The 13,409-nt window shown below is 45.6% G+C and overlaps 2 protein-coding genes across 3 annotated transcripts in view; one reads left to right on the top strand and one right to left on the bottom strand.

Annotated features, from left to right (window-relative positions):
• Positions 1-427: 427 nt before the first annotated feature.
• Positions 428-13,409, top strand: part of LOC110458458 (adenylate cyclase type 2-like) — a 91,878-nt gene continuing 78,896 nt past the window's right edge. For both annotated transcript variants that reach the window (XM_021510160.1, XM_021510158.1), the window contains exon 1: positions 428-1,146. The gene's annotated coding sequence lies outside the window, so the exon portion shown is untranslated. The remainder of the gene's footprint in view (positions 1,147-13,409) is intronic.
• Positions 10,127-10,720, bottom strand: LOC110458486 (extensin-like). The gene has a single exon (XM_021510204.1). The coding sequence runs from the start codon at positions 10,718-10,720 to the stop codon at positions 10,127-10,129; it is 594 nt and encodes a 197-aa protein (XP_021365879.1).

Here is a 13,409-nt window from a genome sequence, read left to right as displayed (position 1 = left end):
TCATAACCTGTCTTTGACGTTTGAGAGGCTACATCGTACAGAATCATTACCTGTCTGTGACGTTTGAGAGGCTACATCGTACAGAATCAGTACCTGTCTGTGACGTTTGAGAGGCTACATCGTACAAATGTGACGTTTGAGGGGCTACATCGTACAGAATAATTACCTGTCTGTGACGTTTGAGGGGCTACATCGTACAGAATCAGTACATGACTGTGACGTTTGAGGGGCTACATCGTACAAACTAATTACCTGTCTGTGACGTTTGAGGGGCTACATCGTACAGAATCATAACCTGTCTGTGACGTTTGAGAGGCTACATCGTACAGAATCAGTACCTGTCTGTGACATTTGGGAGGCTACATCGTAAAAAAACCAGTACCTGACTGTGACGTTTGAGGCATTCTGAACGCAGGCATATATCTGCCTCTTTAAATAAATTTTTTTTGATGTGACGTCACTCCAATGTTGTTGTGAATCTCCTTTCATCACTTTCCCAAAAATCATCAATGCGGTTTCCGAATGCTATTAGATTTGGTGCTTGAATAACGTTCTCGGGCACATTGTGACCCCCGACTACGAAGCACAGGTTCTTCATACCAGTGTATGTTGAACTGACATATATATAAAAGTTAAGAAATAGGTACACGAAATGTGACATGCAAATCACGCGAGCCTGCGGCAGTTGTTAACCGACACAGGCGTGTCATGTTTTGGAAATTACCGATGGTATTTTAAGTTGCTTAGAGTGATCGCCACGCCATCCGTCAGAGGACATGATATGATGTTGCAGAGTGTTACATAACTCGATATGTATAATCGATGTATATCCCCGTCCGTTAGTGGAGCTGGACACTAACACAGCTCGTCACAACTGTTCCATTGCATCTAATGTTCCGGATCTTACTTCCCGGCCTTCCGACTCACGGTTTAGTGTGTACGAGACGATCACTGACAGGTACCTGACCAGCCGACAGGTGTTCACTTCCAGAGGTGTGACATTTACAGAAATGCAACATGTTTTGATGATGTGATCTAGAGACCTGTGCAGTGTGCAGTGCTATCGTACCTGCAGAGTTTAAGTGATACTTCTGGATTAACGCACAAGTGCTCTTACTTGGGATATATGTCTATAATTCGTTGAAGGTAAGTCTGTATGAAATATCTGTAAAACGCGTGTTTTTACATAAAGATACATGTATTAGCTATTAAGAGTACAAGTAAAAAGCTATGTTAAAGCTACAGGGTGACAAAAGTAAGATGATACCCCGGGAGAATGTCAATCGTTTTAAAATGTTTTTACTTTAAAGCATATTACTTCAATACCTATATGAGGGTGATGTATATATTATTCTTGTACAATAACTCTCCCGTGTGTTTTTTTATGTAAATTATCCCCTTGTAGTATATTTTTGTGTATAAAGACCACATTGTAGGTTTCATTGTAGTGGGGTTATTTTTTCTGTCAGATTTATGAGTAATTTAAAACAAGATCGGTACGTAACTGGCTCAGTTCGAGAGGGTATTACGTTCTACAGAATTAGAATACAAGAAATACCTTAATCCTAGTTAAATGTGAGCGTCATACCGTGACTATCAGCCTATAACTTAATTCAGCATATCAAAAGATTTCATAATGTTAGGTTGCATGAACAATGAGAATAGACGGGAACTATCGGCACATATCCGGAGAACAGGAAATATCATCCGATCATCTACATTGTACTTCAAATTACGACCAATATGTTCTTAATTGTCTCAACACAACTACTTTGTATCAACACACCTGTATCAGGACCGGAGCCCGCCCAAAGTTCGCCAATACTTCTTAAAACAACTTTATTCGCATTAAGTAGTCCCGAAAAATGACATATGTATACCTAGTTCGTTTGATGTGTATGTAGCTATGGAAATATCTGTTGCTGTTCAGGTAGACGATTCTAATTAAGCTTAGATGTTAATTCGTCAGAATACAAAATGCAGGTCGTAATACCATAAATAGCGTGGTAACATGACTTTTAATCTAGATAGGTAAATGGAGCCGTATATTATGTTTTATACATGTTAGCGTTACAGATGTAAACATGTGATTTCAGACTAGCGTGTTGGTATACATTATACAGGTATATAGAAATACGAGCATAAGGTAGCTACACTGAAGTATGTATTGTCCTGTAGACATTGTTTGATAAACGTATACATGTATACCTAAATATGTGACAGATCGTCTAAATAGTTCATATGTCAGGTTAACCCCCTACACACACACGCATATACTATAACATATAAGTTACGACTAAGAGCGATTGCACAATATACGAAATGTACATATTCTACACTATAACCAGTACGTGGCATTGCTTCGGTCTCCGGCCGACAACTTTTCCTTTTAAATGCTACTAGTCCAGGACGACTGAAAGGATGTTGACTAAATTTTGTCTGGACGGTTAATGGGCGAAGGGGACTAAACGTTGCACACACGGAAGACGTGGGTTCACTAGGAACGGAGGGGCGGACCAAAAAGTAAATTAAGGCAAATATTTAAAATATTACACCTTCTGTACTGATCAGGGTATTTCGATCAAATTGGGTCTGGGGTATCTTAGGGCCAAGTAGACTCCACGTCCCTCTCACAGCTCTATAACCGTATAGCCAATCGCTGTCCATGAACAAATGGGAAAAAAATCATACTACAAGGATTGACCTCTGGGGACCAGCCCCGACTCTGGTGGCTTTATCATGTGACACCAAGTTTGATATTCCAACATCATAACTATATGAGCACAATCGTCGAGGCTGTATGACAGTGAATAAAGGGTTTTAGAATCTGAATGTATGACACATACGTCATATCTGGCTGAAACACTAGATAACATTTACGATGGAATGTCTTTATTTCTACAAAAACTTGTTTTGCAGGGTTGCTTTTATGGCCAAATGCTGAAATATAGGTTGACATATTTTATAATTCCATGAAAGTTCACACCCTCAGTCCTGACCTTTATGTAACCCGGATTAACGCGGCCCTACGTCGATCATTACGTCACAGCGTACATTTCAGCTGACCTTAACCACGACAGTTACACCATGTATTATTGCCACCCATTGGTATATATGTATTATCTACACTGTATTGTTAATGAGAATAAAACAATTGTCATTACTGTAAACGACGTACATGCCAGGTTCGTCTGCACTTTTACGTTCTCCGCGCCGCTGGAATAGGTCATAACGAAATCGAACACTCTGCACGCGCCACTTTGTGGAATCTTGATAGTGATTTCAGAGGTGCAGAGTTTCAAGGATGGTACAGTTTATTATCTGGCCGTCCTTAGTGAGCGATGGTGAGGGATCCTCCATCCACAAAACGCCGATTAATGGGACAGAAACTAACTTTAGTAGTGTCGACAATTGTGAGTGGGACTGATCTATCGGGAAGGTATTGTACGGTCATTAGACTTACATTACATTCTTATTTAAGTTGGACTTGAGAAGGTATTGTACGGTCACTAGACTTACATTACATTCTTATTTAAGTTAGACTTGAGAAGGTATTGTACGGTCATTAGACTTAAATTACATTCTTATTTAAGTTAGACTTGACATTCCTCTCCTCTACGATACACTCCGATACAATTACACACCAATACATTCTACTGGAGTTCGTAGAGGAGCGAAATTGCAAGTCTAATTTCAATTAGATTGATTTAAAATAGTACATTTGGAAAGTTTTGATTTGCGTGCAACTATTGATTTCCTTACATGTCAGCTACGACGCACTCGAGTCCGAAGTGTTCAGCTCATAGACGATTTTTTTTAAGGTTTGATAAGGAGAAATATATTTTACATAAGAATAGGGGGTTGGGGTGAGGATGTCGATCAGGTTATCTAACGCGGAAGCGTCGCGCTACACGTCACCCGGATCCAATGTCTCCAGATATTACTCAATAGATTAACTGCTATTAGTCCGGATCAGTGGTACCGTGCTACTGGTATCATATTGTGTAAAAACACGCACGTTTAGTTATAGGTACAGGGAACGAAATGGTCTAGGAAAAACATTCTGAATTCTTACAAGCTACGACACATGGGGCTTGATTATCAGATACCCTAGTGTGACTGTCAGCGCGTGTTGTATATACGTCACACTGTAACTACACACAGCATAGTCGTAATATAGAACATGAAGATGTTTAATCCTGTTTTACAACGGTAAGTTCGTTTCGATGTGATTTCGTTATGACAATCGCGGATAAGAATCAAAATGTTACGAAATTACGTCTCAGATATGTTCGGGGGGATAGTCAAACACTACAACAAGAACACGTCTTAATGTGGATGATTTAGAGTACACGACCTTAAAACTTGTGTACAGTTATGCATATACAATGTAGACAAAACAATGCTTTTGACTTTTGTTCAGAAATATACAATATAAACTAATACATCCTTTAGACTTTTATACCGCGATATACAATGTAGACAAAATAGAACTATATAAATCGCTATTCACGATATGGGACAGCATGACGTGGTCCCAGAGGATCGTATTGCCCGACATACATGTAGTAGGATATCCATTAGTTCCATGTAATCTCATTTCTCTTCATTTATCTGTTGGTTTGATAATCTTGTCAGAAGTAAACATAGCTTGTGGTAACTTTTGATTTAATATTTCTATAACGCTGGGTTTGAGACAGACCTTCAAAGTGAGGTCATTGTTCATTTTTAACTTCCTTAGTAATAGTGATAACAATTTTTTATTGAAATCTCAAAATCCAAGATGACAGCGGCCGTTTTGTTTTTCCAACTATTCCCAAAATGAAACATTCACAACAACCGGCCAAGGGAAGCCTCCAAATGAAATTTGAGAAAGATACATGTATGTCATGTCTTCTTGAGAAATAGCGAAAACAAGCTTGGGATCTCAAAATCCAAGATGGCTGTATGGCGGCCATTTTGATTTCCTGTAAGTCCCAAAATGAAACACAGAGCATACAACAAGGGACCAATGGAAACTTTCGTATGAAACTTGTGAAGAACTGTCAACTACTTCTTGGATAGCAATGATAACAAGAATTGTATAAGGACGGGGGACGGAACACGAAGAACAGGAGATTTAAATAGCCAACCATCTGATGATGATGATGATGGGCATATAATCCTAAATACCGCTATAAAAGATATAGAAAACAATCCTATGTATCACTATACACAAGATTCGTTGCACTTTTAATTACCAATACGTGTAAGAGGATTTGTTCGACTACCTCCGGGAAATAACAAGCATATCTCCATTTGCTACATAACCTCGGAAATAATTAAAAGCTGACGGACCCAAAATTAACAGATAACTATTATTAATCAATCATTTGTCATTACGAATATATTGTAGCAGTATAAGCCTGTATGTCATCAGGAAGTCGTACTGATAGAACGGCCTTACTGAACAGTGGTTTGGTGTAGGAGTCTTGACGTCGGAGTAGCGCTAAAAAGTGACTTGATGTGGGAGTTGTGACGTCAGAGTGGCGTTGAATTGTGACTTGGTGTTGGAGTTGTAAGGTCAGAGTGGCTTTGAATAGTGACTTGTTGTGGGAGTCGTGATGTCAGAATAGTGCTGACTAGTGACTTGGTGTGGAAGTTGTGACGTCAGAATAGTGCTGAATAGTGACTTGGTGGGGGAGTCGTGACGTCAGAATAGTGCTGAATAGTGACTTGGTGTGGGAGTTGTGACGTCAGAATAGTGCTGAATAGTGACTTGGTGTGGGAGTCGTGACGTCAGAATAGCGTTGAATTGTGACTTGATGTGGGAGTCGTGACGTCAGAGTGGCTTTGAATAGTGACTTGTTGTGGAAGTTGTGACGTCAGAGTAGTGCTGAAGTGTGACTTGGTGTTGGAGTTGTGACGTCAGAGTTGCGCTGAATAGTGACTTGTTGTGGGAGTCGTGACGTCAGAATAGTGCTGAATAGTGACTTGATGTGGGAGTCGTGACGGCAGAATATTGCTGAATAGTGACTTGGTATTGGAGTCCTGAGGTGACTTAGCATGAGTTTATCCTGAGCGGAAATTTAAACTTTGTTGTTATGCGATCCAAACTGTTGGTAATTTTCACTAGGAAGATTTGTTGTGAAGTGTTGCATGTTACACTGCATTTTATCACATACCTGTTGAATCTTGTTATAGTAATACAAGCAATTTCAGAGCATGAAATAAAACGTTCTGTATTGCACATGTGCAATACGGAATGTTGTATTTACCTACAAGCCGGAACTACTTTTTATTGGAATCCCCTTGTCATGGCGAACTGAAAAGTTTCCGGTATTTGCAAAAAATATCAAAGTTTATAAAATCTTTGTATCGATCTCAACCATATACAGAAGGTACATTTTGTATGTGATAAAAGCAAGACCCCACACTTGTGTTTTTCTAACGAATCAGAAAGTATTAACTCGTGCCGCCCGCGCACTCATGAATATATTCGTCCGCTCGTACACTCGTGCTTTCTGATTCGTTAGAAATGTATATAGTATATATATAGTACATTGTATAATTTCCGCCATGCACCTGTGGCTTGCGTGTACATTTGAAGGAGATTTGGTTGGTTTTACTTACATTGTCAACAGCCGAAACCTGTCACACACCTTATGATTAATACCGATCTGGTCTTTCCTTTGTTCATTCGGGCTGTAATTTGTTGGGGTCATATTCAGATATCATCAGTGCATACGTCGTCCTCGAGGTCACTGCTTACAGCGAACCATAGGTACATGTATGACCTGGTAAAAGTTTACAACGTCACAGGCGAACTATTTTATAACACCTGTGGCCTTTACATGTGTTAGTAGTAAACATGACACTTCATATATACCGACATATATTTTACTGCTATTCATTGAAATTTAAATATGCTTACTAATAAATACAGTTTTTTTGTACATACGATACGACACGATTGCTCTAAACCATATCAGCCGTCGCCGTATCACACCCCAAAACCCGTAGAACCCGTATCACACCCCTTTTGGAACACTCCTAATTTTTCCTACATGTATCTTTGAAAAAAAAAAATCATAAGATAGCAGATCTATCCATATTTTATTAGTAAGTATGTAATAAACAGAATAAAACATGCCTTTTCCATATCACCCTCAGTATCAACCTTCGACCAATATCAGCCCTCGGACCCTCGGCCCTCAGGCTGATATTTGAGTCTCGGGTTGATACTGGGTGTGATATGGTAAAAGGCATGTATTATCCTCTGTATCGAAATCAGCAGGTAGGAAGAACATGGAATGGTAGTTGGCGGAGTCTCGTTAGGTATGTATTTACTGACCTTACTGTTTTGTCCTATACCAGTATGTAGACGTCGTCAGCAACACAATGCTGTACATACAGGCACAGTGTACTTTCGTGGACATCGATTTTAAAGTCAAATGGAATGAATAACACGCAAGTCTACATTATTGTTCTTTCCGTGAGAGGTCATGATAATGGATTTAATAGTTCATGTATTGTGTTTATTTCAGAGCACATCTCGTTTCAGATGCTACTTCATTATACATACTAGGTTTTCTGCTGAGAAAAGTATCATTAATCGTCTCATCAACACCCAACAAAAATGCTACATGTAAACCTAGCTAATAGTCACAGAAAAGTCCGTTTGTGGCAAAAATGAGATAATCAAATGCTGTTTTACTCGTTCTTCGGCGTGAACTGGTTTTTACAATAAATGTCAAACGATTCAGCACTTCATCATGTGTACACAAACCTGCTGATGTGATGTTATAATCACAAAACGTCTCAGGGTAGGGGGTGCGATGTTCACACACACGTGAGTCTCGGGGTATGGGGCGATGTTCACATTCGTGGGTCTCGGGGTATGGGGCGATGTTCACACTCGTGGGTCTCGGGGTAGGGGGCGATGTTCACACTCGTGGGTCTCGGGGTAGGGGGCGATGTTCACACTCGTGGGTCTCGGGGGATGGGGCGATGTTCACACTCGTGGGTCTTGGGGGAGGGGGCGATGTTCACACTCGTGGGTCTCGGGGGATGGGGCGATGTTCACACTCGTGGGTCTCGGGGGATGGGGCGATGTTCACACTCGTGGGTCTTGGGGTATGGGGCGATGTTCACACTCGTGGGTCCCGGGGTAGGGCGCGATTTTCACACTCATGAGTCCCGGTGTAGGGGGCAATGTTCACACTCATGGGTCTCGGCGTAGGGCGTTGTTTACACGTGGGACTCGGGGCAGGGGCGCGATATTCACATTCATGGTTCTCGGCGTTGGGGGTGCGATGTTCACACACGTGGGTCTCGGGGTAGAGGCGCGATATTCACACTCTTGGTTATCGGGGTATGGGACGATGTTCACACTCGTGGGTCCCAGGGTAGGGCGCGATTTTCACACTCATGAGTCCCGGGGTAGGGCGCGATTTTCACACTCATGGGTCTCGGTGTAGGGGGCGATGTTCACACTCGTGGGTCTTGGGGTAGGGGGCGATGTTCACACACGTGGGTCACAGGGGAAGGGGCGCGATATTCACATTCATGGTTCTCGGCGTAGGGCGTTGTTCACACGTGGGTCTCGGGGTAGAGGCGCGATATTCACACTCGTGGGTCTCGGGGTATGGGGCGATGTTCACACTCGTGGGTCTCGGAGTATGGGGCGATGTTCACATTCGTGGGTCTCGGGGTATTGGGCGATGTTGACACTCGTGGGTCTTGGGGTATGGGGCGATGTTCACACTCGTGGGTCCCGGGGTAGGGCGCGATTTTCACACTCATGAGTCCCGGGGTAGGGCGCGATTTTCACACTCATGGGTCTCGGTGTAGGGGGCGATGTTCACACTCGTGGGTCTTGGGGTATGGGGCAATGCTCACACACGTGGGTCTCAGGGGTAGGGGCGCGATGTTCACATTCGTGGGTGTTGGGGTAGGGGCGAGATATTCACACACGTGGATCTCGGGGTAGGGGGCGATGATAACACTCGTGGGTATCGGGGTAGGGGGCGATGTTCACACTCGTGGGTGTCGGGGTAGGGGCGCAATATTCACATTCGTGGGTCTCGGGGTAAGGGGCGATGTTCTAACTCGTGGGTCCCGGGGTAGGGCGCGATTTTCACACTCATGAGTCCCGGGGTAGGGCGCGATTGTCATACTCATGAGTCTCGGTGTAGGGGGCGCGATATTCACATTCGTGGGTGTGTGGGTAGGGGCGAGATATTCACAGACGTGGATCTCGGGGAAGGGGGCGATATTCACACTCGTGGGTCTCGAGGGAGGGGGCTCGATATTCAGATTCGTGGGGTAGGGGGCGACGTTCACACCCGTGGGTCTCGGTGTAGGCGGCGATATTCACACACGTGGATCTCGGGGTAGGGGGCGATATTCACACTCGTGGGTCTCGAGGTAGGGGGCGCGATATTCATATTCGTGGGGTAGGGGGCGACGTTCACACACGTGGGTCTCGGTGTAGGGGCGCGATATTCACATTCGTGGGTCTCGATGTTCGCACTCGTGGGTCTCGGGGTATGTGGCGATGTTCACACTCGTGGTTCTTGGGGTATGGGGCGATGTTCACACTCGTGGGTCTGGGGGTATGTGGCGATGTTCACACTCGTGGTTCTTGGGGTATGGGGCGATGTTCACACTCGTGGGTCTCGGGGAATGGGGCGATGTTCACACTCGTGGGTCTCGGGGTAGGGGCGAGATATTCACACACGTGGATCTCGGGGTAGGGGGCGATGTTCACACTCGGGGGTATCAGGGTAGAGGGCGATGTTCACACTCGTGGGTCTCGGGGTAGGGGCGCAATATTCACATTCGTGGGTTTCAGGGTTGGGGGCGATGTTCAAACTCGTGGTTCTTGGGGTATGGTGCGATGTTAACATACGTGGGTCTCATGGGTAGGGGCGCGATATTCAAATTCGTGGGTATCGGGGTAGGGGACGATGTTCAAACTCGTGGGTGTTGGGGTAGGGCGCGATTTTCACATTCGTGGGTGTTGGGGTAGGGGCGAGATATTCACACACGTGGATCTCGGGGGAGGGGGCGATATTCACACTCGTGGGTCTCGGGGTAGGGGCGCAATATTGACATTCTTGGGTCTCGGAGTAGGGGCCGATGTTCAAACTCGTGGTTTTCGGGGTATGGTGCGATGTTCACACACGTGGGTCTCCGGGTAGGGAGCGATGTTCATACACGCGGGCCTCGGGGTAGGGGGCGTGATATTCACACACGTGGGGCTCGGTGTAAGGGGCGCGATATTCACATCCGTGGGTCTCGGGGTAAGGGGCGCGGTTCGCACACGTGGGCCTCGGTGTAGGGGCGCGATATTCACACTCATGGGTCTCGGGGTAGGGGGCGTGATATTCACACACGTGGGACTCGGGGTAAGGGGCGCGGTTCGCACACGTGGGCCTCGGTGTAGGGGCGCGATATTGCCATTCGTGGGTCTCGGTGTAAGGTACGCGATATTTACACACGTGTGTCTCGGGGTAGGGGGCGATGTTCCCACACGTGGGTCTCCGGGTAGGGGGCGATGTTCAAACTCGTGGGTTTTGGGGTAGGGCGCGATTTTCTCATTCGTGGGTGTTGGGGTAGGGGCGAGATATTCACACCCGTGGATCTCGGGGTAGGGGGAATATTCACACTCGTGGGTATCGGGGTAGGGGACGATGTTCAAACTCGTGGGTTTTGGGGTAGGGCGCGATTTCCCCATTCGTGGGTGTTGGGGTAGGGGCGAGATATTCACACCCGTGGATCTCGGGGTAGGGGGCGATGATAACACTCGTGGGTATCGGGGTAGGGGGCGATGTTCAAACTCGTGGGTTTTGGGGTAGGGCGCGATTTTCACACTCGTGAGTCCCGGTGTAGGCGGCAATGTTCACACTCATGGGTCTCGGGGTAGGGGGGCGATATTCACATTCGTGGGCCTCGGTGTAAGGGGCGCGATATTCACATTCGTGGGCCTCGGTGTAAGGGGCGCGATATTCACATCCGTGGGTCTCGGGGTAAGGGGCGATGTTCACACACGTTGGTCTCGGTGTAGGGGGCGCGATATTCCAACACGTGGGTCTCGGTGTAAGGGGCGAGATATATACACACGTGGGTCTCGGGTTAAGCGCGCGATGTTCGCACAATTTTCACACTCATGAGTCCCGGGGTAGGGGGTGATTTTCACACTCCTGGGTCTCGGGGTAGGGGGCAAATGTTCACACAGGTCTCGGGGTAGGGGGCAATGTTCTCACCCGTGGGTCTCGGGGTAGGTGGCGATGTTCACACACGTGGGTCTCCTGGGTCTCGGTGTAGGGGGCGATGTTCACACACGTTGGTCTCGGTGTAGGGGGCGCGATATTCACACACGTGGGGCTCGGTGTAGGGGCGCGAAATTCACATTCGTTGGTCTCGGTGTAAGGGGCGAGATATATACACACGTGGGTCTCGGGGTATGGGGCGATATTCACACACGCGGGTTTCGGGGTAGGGGCGCGATATTCACACACGTGGGTCTCGGTGTAAGGGGCGCGGTTCGCACACGTGGGTCTCGGTGTAGGGGCGCGATATTCACATTCGTGGGTCTCGGTGTAAGGGGCGCGATATTCACACACGTGGGTCTCGGGGTAAGGGGCGATGTTCACACACGTTGACCTCGGGGTAGGAAGCGATTTTCGCACACTTGGGTCTCGGTGTTAAGGGCGCAATATTCACACACGTGGGTCTCGGGGTAGGGGGCGCGATATTCATACACGTGGATCTCGGGGTAGGGGTAATATTCACACTCGTGGGTATCGGGGTAGGGCGCGATGTTCAACTTAACAATGTCATCTTAACGGCAGGTATGTTCATTCTTAATAAACACTCCATTTAATGTGCGCACGAACATCCACATATGATGAGCCGTTATGCTTATTTACGGGTATAAAAGTGTTAAGCGACCCAGTGACATCCGCTAACAAATCTCTGACTGAAGGTTTAAGTTGGTACGCTAGTTTCTAGGTTGTAATGGTATAGATGTAAATGATGAGGTGCAGCGTTCCATTCCAATTGTTTATGCAGAAGACCTGGTTTTTTTTTATTCTTTTCTCAACTCCGACATGAACCAGGATTTGCCTTCTGACCTAACGGTAAAAAGTTGTGTTATTATTTTAAAATAAGTCACACATTTTATCTATAGAACAACATTTATCATGCACTTTGTCCGAGTTTGTTTCCAGGATTTCTCAAAAAAATAGTTCATTATTCGCGTATTTCAATCGAAAACTTCTCGTTTTTATGTCATTGTAAAAGTCTTGCTATTGATTGCGACGAGTAAGTGACTTCGTTGTAACTGAAACATAGATAGACGCCACTTCTACTACGATGGAAAAGTGGCCTAGAGCGTGGCCAATCGGGGACAATCGTGGGCCGAACGTGGGAGGATCTCCATGAGCGTGGTTTGGTCGGGATGGGTTCTCCCAGATCGGGAAGCTGCTCGTTCTCCCCGTGCTTATTGTGAACGTGCACAAAAGAACATAGTGGGAAAGCCATTATCGTACAAGCAGCTGAGAGCATCGTGGTGAGATCTCTGTGGTCGTAGTAAAAAGAAATGGTCCTGTACCTGTACGTCGTAGCGGCAACGTAATCCGTTCATCTTCGAAGTCGGGACAAAACTGAAGAAATGCTTGAACACCCCCGATTTATATAGACATCACCACAAATCCTACTGGACGCGTACAAGAAGCGTAATATGGTCGGCACCAGCATAGCGACATCGTCCTACAATCTTCTGGGTCTGTGTAACAACGTTGTATGGTCCTGTACGTTGTAGCGGCAACGTAGTAGAAACGACCGCTTGGTCGGCATTGATCTAGGTGTAATCGTAGCGGCAGCGTAGTAGAAACGACCGCATTGTCGGCATAGGTCTAGGTGTAATCGTAGCGGCAGCGTAGTAGAAACGACCGCTTGGTCGGCATTGGTCTAGGTGTAATTGTAGTGGCAGCGAGTGAGCAGCGCTTTAGACGTAGACGCATCGCAGTACAGTCGTGATGTAGTCTTTAATTTCCCAAATTGCTGGATTTTTTCAGATCGGGGATGATCGACATGGTCTTCGTAAGGTCGCAGAGCTGTGTGAACGGGGTTTGTCGCCGATCAAAATATGACTAAAGGATGAATTTATAAATTAAGATATTTTTTCTGCACGCCATAGTTATGTTTTGAAAGAAATGAAAACAAACAGTGGACGAGAACTCTGTGCATGCATGCATACATATAACAGTAAACATGCATACATATCATAGCAAAGCATACATACATACATACATACATACATACATACATACATGACATAGCTTAGCATTGTATAGAGTATTAGACAGGTAGTGATTAGTGGCTAATTATAGAGAACTATACCGCTGATGTACACGGGGGGG

The sequence above is a fragment of the Mizuhopecten yessoensis genome, unplaced genomic scaffold (assembly GCF_002113885.1).
Source record: "Mizuhopecten yessoensis strain PY_sf001 unplaced genomic scaffold, ASM211388v2 scaffold9615, whole genome shotgun sequence".
In the NCBI taxonomy this organism is placed as follows: domain Eukaryota; kingdom Metazoa; phylum Mollusca; class Bivalvia; order Pectinida; family Pectinidae; genus Mizuhopecten; species Mizuhopecten yessoensis.
This window is presented reverse-complemented; position numbering and strand designations above follow the sequence as displayed.

Bases quoted from the DNA above. Each gene is read 5' to 3' on its own strand.
- LOC110458486 (XM_021510204.1), bottom strand. From the start codon at position 10,720: ATGGGGAAATCGCGCCCTACCCCAAAACCCACGAGTTTGAACATCGTC.